The 16,535-nt window shown below is 34.2% G+C and overlaps 1 protein-coding gene across 1 annotated transcript in view; it reads right to left on the bottom strand.

The window, feature by feature from the left end:
• Nucleotides 1–258: 258 nt before the first annotated feature.
• The window catches only part of LOC125652112 (translation initiation factor IF-2, mitochondrial-like), a 27,197-nt gene continuing 10,920 nt past the window's right edge, over nt 259–16,535 (bottom strand). Inside the window, exons 8-18 of the mRNA XM_056164853.1 lie at nt 13,213–13,389; nt 10,279–10,328; nt 8,777–8,866; nt 8,404–8,528; nt 7,355–7,433; nt 6,981–7,106; nt 6,291–6,525; nt 5,896–6,033; nt 3,779–3,943; nt 2,482–2,622; nt 259–458 (exon numbers count right to left, since the gene is read on the bottom strand). Coding sequence (XP_056020828.1) covers nt 286–458; nt 2,482–2,622; nt 3,779–3,943; nt 5,896–6,033; nt 6,291–6,525; nt 6,981–7,106; nt 7,355–7,433; nt 8,404–8,528; nt 8,777–8,866; nt 10,279–10,328; nt 13,213–13,389 — 1,499 coding nt within the window. The 3' untranslated portion in view covers nt 259–285. The remainder of the gene's footprint in view (nt 459–2,481; nt 2,623–3,778; nt 3,944–5,895; nt 6,034–6,290; nt 6,526–6,980; nt 7,107–7,354; nt 7,434–8,403; nt 8,529–8,776; nt 8,867–10,278; nt 10,329–13,212; nt 13,390–16,535) is intronic.

A 16,535-nucleotide genomic window follows, 5' to 3' on the forward strand; every position in this document is an offset into this window, starting at 1 on the left:
GTAATTAAAAAGTTTGGATGCAATAGTAGAAGTATATTTGTAGGAAATACAGAGTGTAAAGTTGTAATATATGACTGAACGTTTTTATGAGACAAATGTTGCTTATGTTGATGGCATCTATTCCTTTGTTAATGAGTTTAAAGAACTGGCGGAATGGTTGTATAAACTTTGCTTTTGACAAGCTATGGACAAAATTTTCAAATAGGCACTATACAGTGTGATAATACATGTTAAACAAATAAAAAGTGGAAATTAAAATGTGATTTTTAAGATTTTATTTCTCAACTAAAAATCTGGGGCCCAATCAACTGTCTTCTTCACTTTATTGGCATCAATGCACTGAATAATGTCCCCGTCTTCAAACATGAATTTAGAGTCATTCACTAGGACACCACACTCCTTGCCTGTCATAATCGAGTCCACTTCATCTTTATGGTGTTTTAGAGAATCCAGCTTACCTAAAATACAATAACTTTGCAGTGTAATAGTAATTTATCTATTCTTTGTTTACATAGATATAGTTTAAATAGAGATAGCATTTTCTTGGAGGTTGCAGGATAAACTCTAAGGTAGAGAAATTTTGTTTTGAAATATAAAAGCCAAGGCTTTTTACATTTCAAACATTTCGACACTGAGGGAAAAAAAACTATTTCTATTATACTACGGATCAGAAATATATAGCCGATTGTTTACCAATACAGCTACGAAATAAGTCAACGTGACATTATGGCTATTTCCGAAACGGACTATATGTACGCCTACATGTTTTGGCTGACGAAAAGAGAGAGATGGCACGGCATACTAGATTTATTTTGAAAAAAAAAAATATTTCAAGCAGTTAGATCAATGTTGATCGACCAGATTCTACCCACAGTCCAAGAAAACTGCACAGAGGTGGAAGAGGTTTACTTGTATAATGCATCACCATTTTCATTTGTATCGACCTTGGAATGCAGATGATTGGTCACATTGAATGAAAAATATTCTTCAGTCATCTATAAATTTCTTTTTCAACATATTATATTGAATTTTTATGATTATAAATAAAATTGAATTATCAGTTATTGACTTTATCGTTGCATTAGACAAACTAGTGATACATGTATGTGTATCAGTTTTCTCATGTTATATATGAAGGTATATTGCAGATTAATAATGACCGCAGCATTCCTTTGACCTTTGCAATAATCATGGTAAATTTCAGGTAAAATACACACAAGTCTGTGTTAGTGAGGTCATTATGGTACATTGTGGACCTGTTTATTTCATCAATAATTCATTCTCTGGATCTCAGTCTTCATGAGAACAGTATCATATTTACATTCAATGTTTATATTCTGCTTAATTTCTATTGAAATTCATTGCTCGTCATTTGCAACTATGAACACTTATTCTCTTTCAATCTGTTAGATCAGGTTTTTAGCATGTTTACTGCCATCTGTCCGTGTGTGAATATACATATTCTTTGTTCAAAAATTATGGCCAAGATTAAAGTTTTTGCACAAACAGATGGTATATTGTTTAATGTCCCTCTCAAGAATCTTTCACTCATATAAAGACGTCACCATTGCCAGTGAAGGGCTGCAAAAATTAGGCCTATGCTCTGGGTTAGAATAGGTCCTCAGTACCCCTTGCTTGTAATAAGATGCAACTAAACGGGGCGGTACTTTGGATGAGACCGCAAAAACTTAAGCCCGTGTCACAGCAGGTGTGGCACAATAAAGATCCCTCCCTGCTCAAAGACTGCAACTGCCAAGCATTGGCCTAAATTTTGCAACCCTTCACCAGTAATGGTGATGTCTCCATATTAGTGAAAAATTCTTGGCACGAAATGGATCAATATACTACCAACCAAAAAGTTATTAGCACGACCTGTATACTATGATGATATACATGTATCAATGTTTTAAGAAATGTTGACAAAAATCACTTTCTATTTCAAAATGCAAAATAACAAACAACACCTCAAGATGTAAGTACGGCAATGCTTATTTATATTGCAACATACACACAAACTTTATGATAAAGACATTAAAACCTGTGTCTTCAAAATTATGGAATTCAAAAATTATATTGTGCAAGTACTGTTTAGACACTTTCAAATTCAAATCGAAAAATAATACATAATGCATAACGATTTGTGTACATTAACATTAATAAAATGCCAAAATATGCACACAAAAGTTAGTTATTCATTCATTTATTATTTTGTACTGTTAACTTGTACATAAATTCAGTCCTAAATATAATATTAAGAGAATCAAATTCTGAGAAATATTTAATCAATGACCTTAAAAATCACTTGGGTTCTTCCTCATACAATTCCAAAGGAGTATGATCATCATCAGTCTTATGGTTCTCTTAGAATCTTGTCCACAAACTTACAAACGGACACACACACACTAGCGAAGCTATATCCCCTTCGCAACTAGTTGCAAAAGGGGAAAATAAAGTAAGCTGAACTGACGTAAGCAACAATACCTCTGAAAATCTCCTCTTCATTGCGAATGACTTTGTAGATGAGTTTCCTCTGTAGGTTACCCTGAACACATCGACATCCAGCAACATTTCTTATACCATCCTTGAACTTGAAATCAAATACTTGTAAAACCTCCGCTTCCCCTGCAATATCATTGAAATGTTCTGAATGTATTTCACTAATTAACTTTTGATTGAAGTCCATTGTTAGAAAATCCCACTGCAATGAACTGTATGAGATAAATTACATTACCATATATACTCGCCTATAAGTCGGAGTTTTGGGAGTTGAAAATCAAGCAAAAGTTAGGGGTCTGACTTATAGGCAAAACATACTGTCAGGGCAGATATTTCTTCGGTATTTTGATTGCCATTATGGACGACATTACAAGTCACTTGTCAAATTTGAACTTCCGATCCTGATTACAAAGTTCGTTTTATTTTTTAATACAAAATAACTATAAATGAATGTATGCCAAAAAATGTTGCAAACAAAAACATGCTCGTTATTGTTATTCTATTCTATCATAGTAGTGCATATCAAATAGTATTTATCATCGTCTGAAACCCACAGTCAGTCGCACTTCTTTTACCACCTGTGGGACACAACACCAATATTTTCGCATAACTCAAAAAATGCATGACCTTATGTGACCTATCGAGGACCAATAGGAATCGTTTTAAGTATTCGCAAAACTCTGTCAGAAAATATGGCGGCACCCATGAAAGTGAGTGTGTTTTGTTGTGTCACTATCAAAAGTCGGGGTTACAGGGCTCTGTTGTCAAAAACTTCACTTGAACAAAACAGCTATGCTCTAGAGTGCCTCAACAGACACATCATTTGCGTGCAGCCTTTGAACGAATAAATTAAATCAGTTATGCAAACTCAACGAGTCAAGGATCACGAAAATGGACCAAATGAAGGAGGAAAACAGTATTTTGTTAGGTACATGTATGTTTATATTTTGAATAATATTAATATCATATGAATGAAATGACATCTACTTTCATCAATAACTGTCCTCTCTGTCTTTTTCATGACGAATGAACGAAAGATGATATCACATATCAATATTCTGCTGCGACTACAACTTCTGGGAATATAACTTCAGGAATAAGATTTCATAGATTCTATCATTCTAATGTTTGCAACCATTAAAATATCTAAAGCAGTATTCCAACATACTCATAATCTACTGTAAAACATTTCATGAGTTTGAACATTTTGTGATACTCATAGAAGCTTACAACACAAAGAAGTTATTCTTAAAGTAATAAACTGACAATAAGACATACACACCCACAACATACTCCTCTTCTACAAGTGGAATGCGGTCATTTGCACTGTCTTTGAGGTCATCAATCAGTTTGTATATCACATTATTTTCTTTAATCACAATGCTTTTCTTCTTTGCTGCAACTTTTAATTCTTCAGGAACAGGTACATTGAAGCTAAATATTTCAGCTATCAAAGAAAAATAAGCATCACCTTTATGCTTTAAATTTCACAAAAATAAGTCATTGTCAGTAAACAAGCTGGATATCAGTCATTGACAAGATTTGTTTCTAAATTATCATCGTGCTACCAGATTGTAACCATACCCTACCAATGTGGTTGTTTGTATAGTTGCATGCCTACAGATTAGGGAAATTAATGTTTGAATTACTAGCTTCAGTCTTCATGCAGATTGAAGGTAGTTAATATAATTGGTTCAACCGTCATAAACTGCTTTTCACTGACAATGCCCCGAGATCCTTTTCAGTGATACTTTGAAAATAATTCAATGTCTATATAGTTTTAAATTATTGAAATTTTTCTCATGTGCAATGTACCATCAATTATACATATTAAATAAAAATCATGTTTCATACCAAAAATATAAGTATATATGTACATGTATCTACTGAGCTGGCATAGAGAAAAATGAATATTCATCAGATTTTATGGAGCAGTTACCATGAAAAAGACCTCTAGTCATAGTTATGATCTCTTTAACAATATATATACATCAATAAAGAAACTACTGCTAAAACGTCTCTTTAACAACAAGGTCTAGTGCTCTCTCTCCTTTATAATCCATTCTGATTATACAACATTCAAACACTTTTCATGTGAAATGCCCTGTTGAATTATTAGTGGGTATTCTGCCTTGCATCCATAATTCTATAAGATGATTATGCAATATCATTGATTCAATAAACCTGATGAAGCAAATTTATTAGTCTATCTACAAGTTGAGCTAAAAGACATTAATAATCCTATTCATTTACCAATTTTTAAACATAAACTGCAAAATTTGTTTTCAAAGACAAATTCTATTACATTGTAACACCAGTATTCCTTTCCAAATTCCCTTCAATCTGTATGAGTTTTTGGCATGTTACAGCCATCTTCCATCTATCTTACCATTAAAAACTCTCACCTAAATTTACATCATTTTATAGCCATCTTTTATCTCTATCTTACCATTTAAACTATCAGCTAAATTTACATCATTTTACAGCCATCTTTTATCTATCTTACCATTTAAACTATCAGCTAAATTGTCATCATTTTACAATCATCTTTTATCTATCTTACCATTTTTAAAAACTCTCACCTAAATTTACATCATTTTACAGCCATCTTTTATCTCAATCTTACCATTTTTAAAAACTCTCAGCTAAATGGACATCATTTTACAGCCATCTTTTATCTATCTTACCATTTAAACTCTCAGCTAAATTGACATCACTTTACAGTCATCTTTTATCTATCTTACCATTTTTAAAAACTCTCAGCTAAATTGACATCATTTTACAGTCATCTTTTATCTATCTTACCATTTAAACTCTCAACTAAATTGACATCATTTTACAGCCATCTTTTATCTCAATCTTACCATTTTTGAAAACTCTCAGCTAAATTGACATCATTTTACAGCCATCTTTTATCTATCTTACCATTTAAACTCTCAGCTAAATTGACATCATTTTACAGCCATCTTTTATCTATCTTACCATTTTTAAAAACTCTCAGCTAAATTTACATCATTTTACAGCCATCTTTTATCTCAATCTTACCATTTTTAAAAACTCTCAGCTAAATTGACATCATTTTACAGCCATCTTTAATCTATCTTGCAATTTAAACTCTCAGCTAAATTGACATCATTTTACAGCCATCTTTTATCTATCTTACCATTTTTAAAAACTCTCAGCTAAATTGACATCATTTTACAGCCATCTTTTATCTATCTTACCATTTAAACTCTCAGTTAAATGGACATCATTTTACAGCCATCTTCTATCTATCTTACAATTTAAACTCTCTGCTAAATTGACATCATTTTACAGCCATCTTTTATCTATCTTACCATTTTTAAAAACTCTCAGCTAAATTGACATCATTTTACAGCCATCTTTTATCTATCTTACCATTTAAACTCTCTGCTAAATTGACATCAGCTTCCGTTACTGGTCCTACATCGTGATGAACAACTCGTAGTTCACATAGCTGTGAATCAAACGTAGAGAACATCCCCAACAAAGCCTCAATGGACCCATACACATCACCTGTAAAACAAGATCTACATGTATTTCTTAAAGCAAACGGATAAATCTCCACAAAAATACCTTAGCTATGTATAAAAGCAGTTACTGCACAACATTAAAAAAATTTCAGAAGTTTTGTTCCAAATTATCACTGTAGATTTCCATATTCTGGAGATAATTTCTTGTGGCTGGAAAAGACTCAACAAAGCTTTATTTCGAGGACATTGTTTTTCTTGTTTCCCGAAAACTTGAAGACATCTGTGTTGAATATGACATGCCTTTGAGAATTATTGGAAGGTTGACTTCCCCCAGAGTAGACTGGACATATCCGTACTGAATCGTTATATCCTTAGCTTTCAAGTATTTCCTGTAGTTCTCATGCTTTAGTTGACGTAACTCTTGCATCTTTTTCTGATGTTCCTGCCGCTGGTCATCCACTACAGAAGCACTCAGTTCATCCTTACTGATTCTTTTCTTTGCGGAAATCAACTTTACTATATCTTGAGCTGTTTTCTGTATCCAAGCACAAAAAGTTAAAAGAAAAGTGTCAAACTTTTTAAAATTTATGAATCGTCATTTAGCCTGCTGAGATAATTAAGTATCAACTACATGTATCACTGTTACCAAAACAAAATGTACATCCAACACAACAAAAGTCCATACTCCATGTTTACAAGCAGAAAGCTGTTTATTTGCATTTCAATAAATGCGAAAATTCAAGATACATGTATTATTAGGTATACCATTATATGATGTTTTGTTTACATACATGCATGCTTGGATGGCTGTGATTGGTCAGAAAGGCAAAAAGTTTGCCTATTTTGTGTCGTTATACAATCTAAAGTTATCCTTCTTGATTACAATGTTGAGAAATTGTCTAGACCTGTTTAACCAACAATGATGGTATTCCCACATTTCTTACATGTGAGACACTTAATATGACTGCATACGACCTTGAATCATATTACCTTGTCCTTGACCTGGAGAACCTCATCTCCAGCCAAAGGCAGTTCCTTCCACCCAGTGACTTCTGCACAAAAAGATGGAGAGACAGCCTTCACAGTCTCACCCCTGTCATCTGACATGCTTTTAACCTAGAAAGAAAAGCAAACTACAGAAGTTCCCTAAATAGTTGATAAAATTTTAAAAGTACTTCTATTTTTAAACAGGAAAACATCAGACAGTCAAATTAAGTTGTTATCAAATCAAAAATATTTTATTGTACTTACAAATAATACTGTATAAGCAATCTCATATTAATGATGAATGCTTGTATGATAGATGTAAAACTGCTGCCAAAGCATTTGAAAGTTGTAGGAATTGAATAATGAAATATACTAACTTTTGCCAATGCCTCCCCTGCAACAATGATTGATCCTGGTTTCAAAATACCACGCTGAACTAAAATAGTGGCAACTTTCCTATAAAAAATAACAGAAAAAAATACATGAGACTCTCAATGGCTCCAACTATTATCTCTTCATGTTATCAATCTCTAGTAATCGCCCAGTCCCGATTATTTTCCCCATCAAAATAAACAAATCTACTAACATTTTCTCAAACTCTTCATCTTTTGAAACTCATCATCTCTTGAAGTAATATTTTAGGCCTTTAAAATTTATTCTTGATATCTAAGTGCAAATTGTTTACGCAAGATGTCAAGTACTTGTGATCGATTTGGTATCACACAGACCTTACCAGAGAGAGGGCCATTGTTAACAGTTATGAAAACACAGCTTGAGGACTTAGTAATTAGCACTGACACTGCACTGGGTATCCCCAGCTGGGGATCAATGATCAGTCTTAATTATCAATAAACCTGATTAAATTTTGAAAGTATATGGTCATTAGGAGACACAGCACTATTTTGTATTGCTACAACAAGTGAAGAATAAATAAACACAATGCAATTGTTAAAACAATTACAGTGTAGTTTCTCCATTCATATTCTGATGAAATAAACTTTTAAATCATAAGTTTTACCACCCTCACATGTTATAATCATTTAGAGTAAAATTCAAAACTGGTCAATCAAAGTGCCAATTTTCAGATTCTAAAAAACTTGAACACTAAAATTTAAGTTTTATTGAGGTGCTATGGAATTTTGAGTTTTGAAGAGTCACCTCTACAAAAGTGCTATTAAATTTTATATTGCGGGAACTTTTATATATCTATAACAATATCTCCAGTCAATTCCGGTGATTAAAAACTTTTTTTCAAAATGACCTAGTGATGCTAAAATCTTAGTACTATATCTTGTTATGAACAAATAAAAAGTTTGAAATATCAATGAAATTCATTAACATACTAAAAAAAATCATGTAATTCATAGCAAAGGACTTGATAGGAAACCCTATTACACCCATTCCCTTCTTATTGGTGTATAATTACCCAATTTTTGGATGTAACTTGGACTCGATGATGTGACCTTCAACCAGGCCTTTGATGTCACTTTTGAGATCAAGTAATTCCGCCTGCACAGCTATGGTTTCTTGTAACTCTGTTAGATTTTCACCCTGAAGCAGTGTCATTTTATCATGAGTTTTCAAGTACAAATTTTAAAGTAATGAACTTTAACCTCACAGCACAGAAGGACAGACAATTTCAAGATGAAAAAAATCAAACAAGCTGATTTCTGAGTAAGAAAAAGAGGGACGTAAATTAATAAACATATGGGCTTATTTCCATCAACACAGAAAAATGAAGGCAATTTTACATAATTCAAATATAGATTACTTCATCTTATAACTATAAATACATGTACCTTCAGAGCAGATATTGGCACAACAGGAACATCTCCACCATTTAACTCAGTCTGAACACCATGTTCCAAGAGACTGTTCAGTGTTCTTTGCTACAAAACATATACTTACTTCCTTACTTTTAATTGACTTTCCAATTTTTTTGTACTATAATCTTCGATTACAGAAACTAGAAACCTGACAAAGTCATGAAAGGTCCTGCAGAGAACTTACTTAATTTATATATTACATGTACTAGTACTAAATCAAATGACACAGAATTCATTAATGTTTGTAATGACAGAGAACTTAATTTATGCATTACATGTACTAGTATTAAATTAAATGACACAGAATCCATCAATGTTTGTTATGACAAAGAGGAGTATTTATGAACTTTTCCCAATTAAATCTCCATGTTCTATTTCAGGATCAATACCTTTGTGTAAAATATAAAAGATTTTTTTAAAACTGTTGTAAACTTAGTTAGGAGGTCTGCTGTAACATTGACCTTTAACCCCATGACCAACATGCTTATAGATGTCTTTATTCAATGATCAAATACATGTATCTTTCAAATTGTATAAAATATGAAAGCTTTTTGTTGAAAAATGTCCAATATATCAAGTCACAACAAAAGTGAGGGCAGACAGGCAGATGTTCAGGATCTAAAGGTGTCTTCCTTCAATAAACAACCACTTTTTGTAGAATATGAAAGCGGCATGTTGAAATTTTTTCAAGATATTGTACTAGGTATGGAATAGATATCCAATGTGACCTTGACATTTGACCATGTGACTACAAAATCTATAAATGTCAAAGTCATCTGATAATCAGCTACCTTTCTATATGACATGTTATGTCTACCTTGAAACTTTTCAGCTTAAAATGTCACAACTAACACAAGTTACAGATTGATAGTCTTAAAATGTCACAATTAACACAAGTTACAGATTGATAGTCTTAAAATGTCGCAACTAACACAAGTTACAGATTGATAGTCTTAAAATGTCACAATTAACACAAGTTACAGATTGATAGTCTTAAAATGTCACAATTAACACAAGTTACAGATTGATAGTCTTAAAATGTCACAATTAACACAAGTTACAGATTGATAGTCTTAAAATGTCACAATTAACACAAGTTATAGATTGATAGTCTTAAAATGTCACTATTAACACAAGTTACAGATTGATAGTCTTAAAATGTCACAATTAACACAAGTTACAAATTGATAGTCTTTTGTGACCTTCACCATTAACAATCTTTGCATAAAATATGAAAGCTTTATATTGAAAACCATGCAAGATATCGTGCCACAACATAAGTGATGACAGACAGACAGATGGGCAGACAATGTGATTTCTATAGAGTTTCCACATTTTCTATGTAAGCCACTAAAATTAGAATTAAGAAGGAAAGTTCCCTATCTCCTTTTTTTACAATAATTTTACTTCAAGTTGATTTTTAAGTCATCAATTTATATTCTAAAAAGAAATGCAGAAACATTTCCCATACTTACCAGATCAGCATTTGGACGATCTATTTTGTTGATGGCAATTACCATGGGGACTGTAAATCAGTCAATCATTTCATTACTATATTAATTCTCTCAAAAGGACATCAACTTAAACAGTCAAAACTCTGGCATTTACTTTTATATAATACGTGTATAACACACCATCTTTTACAATTGTCAGCAACATCAACCAGTGCCAAACCCAATCAGAAATAAAATCATCACTAGGAATGATCTACAATAATTCTATAATACACTGAAATATTTGCTCTTTAAAATTCTTTAAACATACAACATATACTCAGAAAATATTGATCACTTGAGTGGTACATTAAAAAAAAAGAGCCTTAGCAGTCATACTAAGCACATTTATTCTTTATGTATGAATCGATATGCTGGTTGGACAGCTTCACATAAACAATTATACTTTGTTACAGCGAACTTCAAGACCTACATAAATCCTTTTTTTTTTTTTCAGCAAAACTTAAATACAATGAACTTCAAGACCTTAGAAAAATCCTTCCCTACAACAACACTTGATTACAGTGAATTTCCAGAGCTACAAGAATTGTTCCCTACAGTACTTGGTGACAATGAACTTCCAGATTTCTAGAAGCCCTTCCTATCACAACACTTGCTGGTAGTTACAGCAAACTTTCAGAATCCCTTTCCTACTAATATTACATACTTTTCCATTCCTTGTGCTTCTTCAGCAATAAAACTTCAAATAATACTATTAAAATCTACTCCATTGATAGAAATGTGTGTAAGATTGTATAGAAGGTACCGTGATGTTTCCTGGCATGTTCTATGGATTGTATAGAATGTACCGTGATGTTTCTTGGCATGTTCTATGGATTGTATAGAATGTACCGTGATGTTTCCTGGCATGTTGTATGGATTGTATAGAATGTACCGTGATGTTTCTTGGCATGTTCTATGGATTGTATAGAATGTACCGTGATGTTTCCTGTCATGTTCTATGGATTGTATAGAATGTACCGTGATGTTTCCTGGCATGTTCTATGGATTGTATAGAATGTACCGTGATGTTTCCTGGCATGTTCTATGGATTGTATAGAATGTACCGTGATGTTTCTTGGCATGTTCTATGGATTGTATAGAATGTACCGTGATGTTTCTTGTCATGTTCTATGGATTGTATAGAATGTACCGTGATGTTTCCTGGCATGTTCTATGGATTGTATAGAATGTACCATGATGTTTCCTGTCATGTTCTATGGATTGTATAGAATGTACCGTGATGTTTCTTGGCATGTTCTATGGATTGTATAGAATGTACCGTGATGTTTCTTGGCATGTTGTATGGATTGTATAGAATGTACCGTGATGTTTCCTGTCATGTTCTATGGATTGTATAGAATGTACCGTGATGTTTCTTGGCATGTTCTATGGATTGTATAGAATGTACCGCGATGTTTCTTGGCATGTTGTATGGATTGTATAGAATGTACCGTGATGTTTCCTGTCATGTTCTATGGATTGTATAGAATGTACCGTGATGTTTCTTGGCATGTTCTATGGATTGTATAGAATGTACCGTGATGTTTCTTGGCATGTTGTATGGATTGTATAGAATGTACCGTGATGTTTCCTGTCATGTTCTATGGATTGTATAGAATGTACCGTGATGTTTCCTGGCATGTTCTATGGATTGTATAGAATGTACCGTGATGTTTCCTGTCATGTTCTATGGATTGTATAGAATGTACCGTGATGTTTCTTGGCATGTTCTATGGATTGTATAGAATGTACCGTGATGTTTCTTGGCATGTTGTATGGATTGTATAGAATGTACCGTGATGTTTCCTGTCATGTTCTATGGATTGTATAGAATGTACCGTGATGTTTCTTGGCATGTTCTATGGATTGTATAGAATGTACCGTGATGTTTCCTGGCATGTTCTATGGATTGCATAGAATGTACCGTGATGTTTCTTGGCATGTTCTATGGATTGTATAGAATGTACCGTGATGTTTCTTGGCATGTTGTATGGATTGTATAGAATGTACCGTGATGTTTCTTGGCATGTTCTATGGATTGTATAGAATGTACCGTGATGTTTCCTGGCATGTTCTATGGATTGTATAGAATGTACCGTGATGTTTCCTGTCATGTTCTATGGATTGTATAGAATGTACCGTGATGTTTCTTGGCATGTTCTATGGATTGTATAGAATGTACCGTGATGTTTCTTGGCATGTTGTATGGATTGTATAGAATGTACCGTGATGTTTCCTGTCATGTTCTATGGATTGTATAGAATGTACCGTGATGTTTCTTGGCATGTTGTATGGATTGTATAGAATGTACCGTGATGTTTCCTGTCATGTTCTATGGATTGTATAGAATGTACCGTGATGTTTCCTGTCATGTTCTATGGATTGTATAGAATGTACCGTGATGTTTCTTGGCATGTTGTATGGATTGTATAGAATGTACCGTGATGTTTCCTGTCATGTTCTATGGATTGTATAGAATGTACCGTGATGTTTCTTGGCATGTTGTATGGATTGTATAGAATGTACCGTGATGTTTCGTGGCATGTTCTATGGATTGTATAGAATGTACCGTGATGTTTCCTGGCATGTTCTATGGATTGTATAGAATGTACCGTGATGTTTCCTGTCATGTTCTATGGATTGTATAGAATGTACCGTGATGTTTCTTGGCATGTTCTATGGATTGTATAGAATGTACCGTGATGTTTCTTGGCATGTTGTATGGATTGTATAGAAGGTTCCGTGATGTTTCCTGGCATGTTCTATGGATTGTATAGAATGTACCGTGATGTTTCTTGGCATGTTCTATGGATTGTATAGAATGTACCGTGATGTTTCTTGGCATGTTGTATGGATTGTATAGAATGTACCGTGATGTTTCCTGGCATGTTCTATGGATTGTATAGAATGTACCGTGATGTTTCCTGGCATGTTCTATGGACTCCCGAGTCTGTGGCATGACACCATCATCCGCTGCCACAACTAGAACAATGATATCAGTCACAATGGCCCCTCTCTCCCGCATCGCAGTAAAAGCAGCATGACCTGGTGTATCCAGGAATGTTATCTGACTTCCTGATGATGTTGTGACTACAAGATTACACAAAAAACCTATGAATCACAATGTTCAAATGTCAAATGGTTTGAACAAATTTGAATGTACACTAGATATGGACACATGAATTACATTACAACAGGGTATGTTTGTTACACAATGTTTAAGACTGACCAATTGTGCAAATGTGATCGTTGACCTTGACTTTATCTATTATCTAGCTTTATCAGGACCTTTGAGTTTATGTGGTATGAAGTCTCTAAGTGTACACGTACAATTCAAAAGGTATAACCTAGCTGAATTAAAATTACAAACAGCCACAAAAAAAAGATTGACAACAGGTAGACTGAAAACATGAAGCTTTGTTTTCTTGAGATGATTTTTCAAAAATATTCCTATGTAAATAATACTGGTTTTGTGGGGTCATAGTCTAAACAAATTTGAATCTAAACTACATGAGAATGTTTTAGTCTTTGCCACCCAATTTAAACTAGATATGTTTTAAAGGGACTAATACCTCCCACAGTGCTTATCCATATTGAGGTATATTTAAAATATTGTATAGTTGATGAACAGAAAGACACAAGTTTTCACTCACATACAGTTGGTATGAACTATTGGGGCCTATTATCGCAATTCACCTTTGAATTAGAACGCTTTGGCCGATATAGTATTGCGTTGTGTGACGACACAATTGAATCTGTTTGAAATACAATTGCGAAATGCAACAGAAACTCTCAATGGTCCATATGTATAAGTCCGCCCAACTTCCCTAATACGGGAGTAGTCAGCATTTGAAAACATGACGGCCAGATGCTAAATGGAAAAAAACTTCAAAGAAAGAAAGAGAAAAAGTTGTATTCTTGTGTTGTTGTCACATAAATTTAATATAAAAAAAATTCTAAAGATATTTTCCTACTATACTTGTGTCCAAACATACCTTCAAATATTTATTAAAGCCCCATACGACCCAAAAACTCGATCACAGCTTTTGATGATTTCGTACGTAGCCATGTTAGGTAGCCAGTCAATTCGAATCCCGGTTCAATTCCATATTGGCACAATAGCGTCTAGATGTGTACTAATACCCCACAAATATTTCAGCTAAATTGTTTAAATAATATACCACCCCAGTCCTATTAAATGATAATTATTCAAATAGCTAAACTCACGGCGCGGCAGTGCGGCTTTCATTAGTCATGAGCGGCCGCGCCGGCCGGTCTCCATCTAATGGGCTTATGTAGCATTTTCGTTCATATAGAGCTTATTTTACCTTTACAAAAACTGGTACAAAAATGTTTGAATTTCTATTAATGTTGATAATAAATGAAGAGCGAATACATAACTTACAACCGATTTTATGAATAGATACCAATAGCAAGAGTTCGAATTGACCGGCTACGTCAACATACGAAATCATTTGAAGCTGCGAGTTTTCAGGTGGTGTGTGGCTTTAATGAATATTTGAAGGTATGCTTGGACGCAAGTATATAGTAGGAAAATATGTTAAGATTTTTTTATATTGAGTTTATGAGACAGCAACACAAGAATACACCGATTTCAGGCCTCAACCGTCCGCAGCTTTTTGTGACCCGTAAATGGAAGGTTTTTATAAGAGGTGGATCTTTTCAGAGAGCTATGTACAGTTCTCCAGCAACACTGAATCCGCTCGAGAAAGTGGGCGGGCTGTAATCAGCCAATGAAAACTCTTGTTGTATTACATCAAACATGTCATTCAAATTGTTCAATCGTCTCATTCAATTATGTCGTCACACAATGCAATACTATATCGGGTAAAGCGTTCTAATTCAAAGGTGAATTGCGATAATAGGATCAAATGGACAAGGACCTGTATGTAGATCTACATGTATATAAAGATTTTGCAATATATTCAACACCAAGCAAAATACATAAACAGGACATTTGGAGCTTAGATACTGTAGTATTGTATTTTTAGTCAACAATTTTTGATATTGATGTATTTAAAGATAAAGTGTCTTTAGAAACATAATCCAGACTAGAAAAATTAGCTATCTTGTCTTAAAATTTCAAGACTCTAGCTTTGATAGTTACGGAGGAGACAGATGGATAAGACAAGCTTCCAAAAAGTCACTAAAAGGGAGATAACTTCCGACCAGAAGTGATGTTTTGCTCACGACTTAGCATACAAAGTCTCTTCACCAAAAGACATCTTTCCTGAAAATTTCATCAAAATCGATTGAGAAATGGCTGAGAAAATCGAGGGGACTACTAAGGAAAATAATAATAATAATAATATAGAAGAAAACAAGAGGTACTGTGAGCAATGCTCACTAAGAATACCCCCCGCTTACCCCAATCTCCCAAAGGGTGTTGGTAATAGGTATAAACTACCTCTTTTCTGAGTGTAAAAAACAAATGGCATGACAAACCGAACCATATTGCTACTTCAATGTCCAGTGCGTGTGACCTTTGACCTTTTGACCCCAAAATCGATAGGGAACATCTTCATCCCATGGGTAGTCCATATGTATGATATGGTGACTGTAGGTGGAAAGGATAACGCTTTAGAGCCCGGAAACCATATTGCTACTTCGATGTCCAGTGCGCGTGACCTTTGACCTTTTGACCCCAAAATCGATAGGGAACATCTTCATCCCATGGGTAGTCCATATGTATGATATGGTGACTGTAGGTGGAAAGGATAACGCTTTAGAGCCCGGAAACCATATTGCTACTTCGATCTCCAGTGCGCGTGACCTTTGACCTTTTGACCCCAAAATCGATAGGGAACATCTTCATCCCATGGGTAGTCCATATGTATGATATGGTGACGGTAGGTGGAAAGGATAACGCTTTAGAGCCCGGAAACCATATTGCTACTTCGATGTCCAGTGCGCGTGACCTTTGACCTTTTGACCCCAAAATCGATAGGGAACATCTTCATCCCATGGGTAGTCCATATGTATGATATGGTGACTGTAGGTGGAAAGGATAACGCTTTAGAGCCCGGAAACCATATTACTTCTTCAATGTCCAGTGCGCTTGACCTTTGACCTTTTGACCCCAAAATTGATAGGGAACATCTTCATCCCATGGGTAGTCCATATGTATGATATGGTGACGGTAGGTGGAAAGGATAATGCTTTAGAGTCCGGAAACCATTGCGTCTACAGACGGACGGACGGACGGACAACCCGAT

This window comes from Ostrea edulis, chromosome 5 (genome assembly GCF_947568905.1).
Source record: "Ostrea edulis chromosome 5, xbOstEdul1.1, whole genome shotgun sequence".
NCBI classification, from domain to species: domain Eukaryota; kingdom Metazoa; phylum Mollusca; class Bivalvia; order Ostreida; family Ostreidae; genus Ostrea; species Ostrea edulis.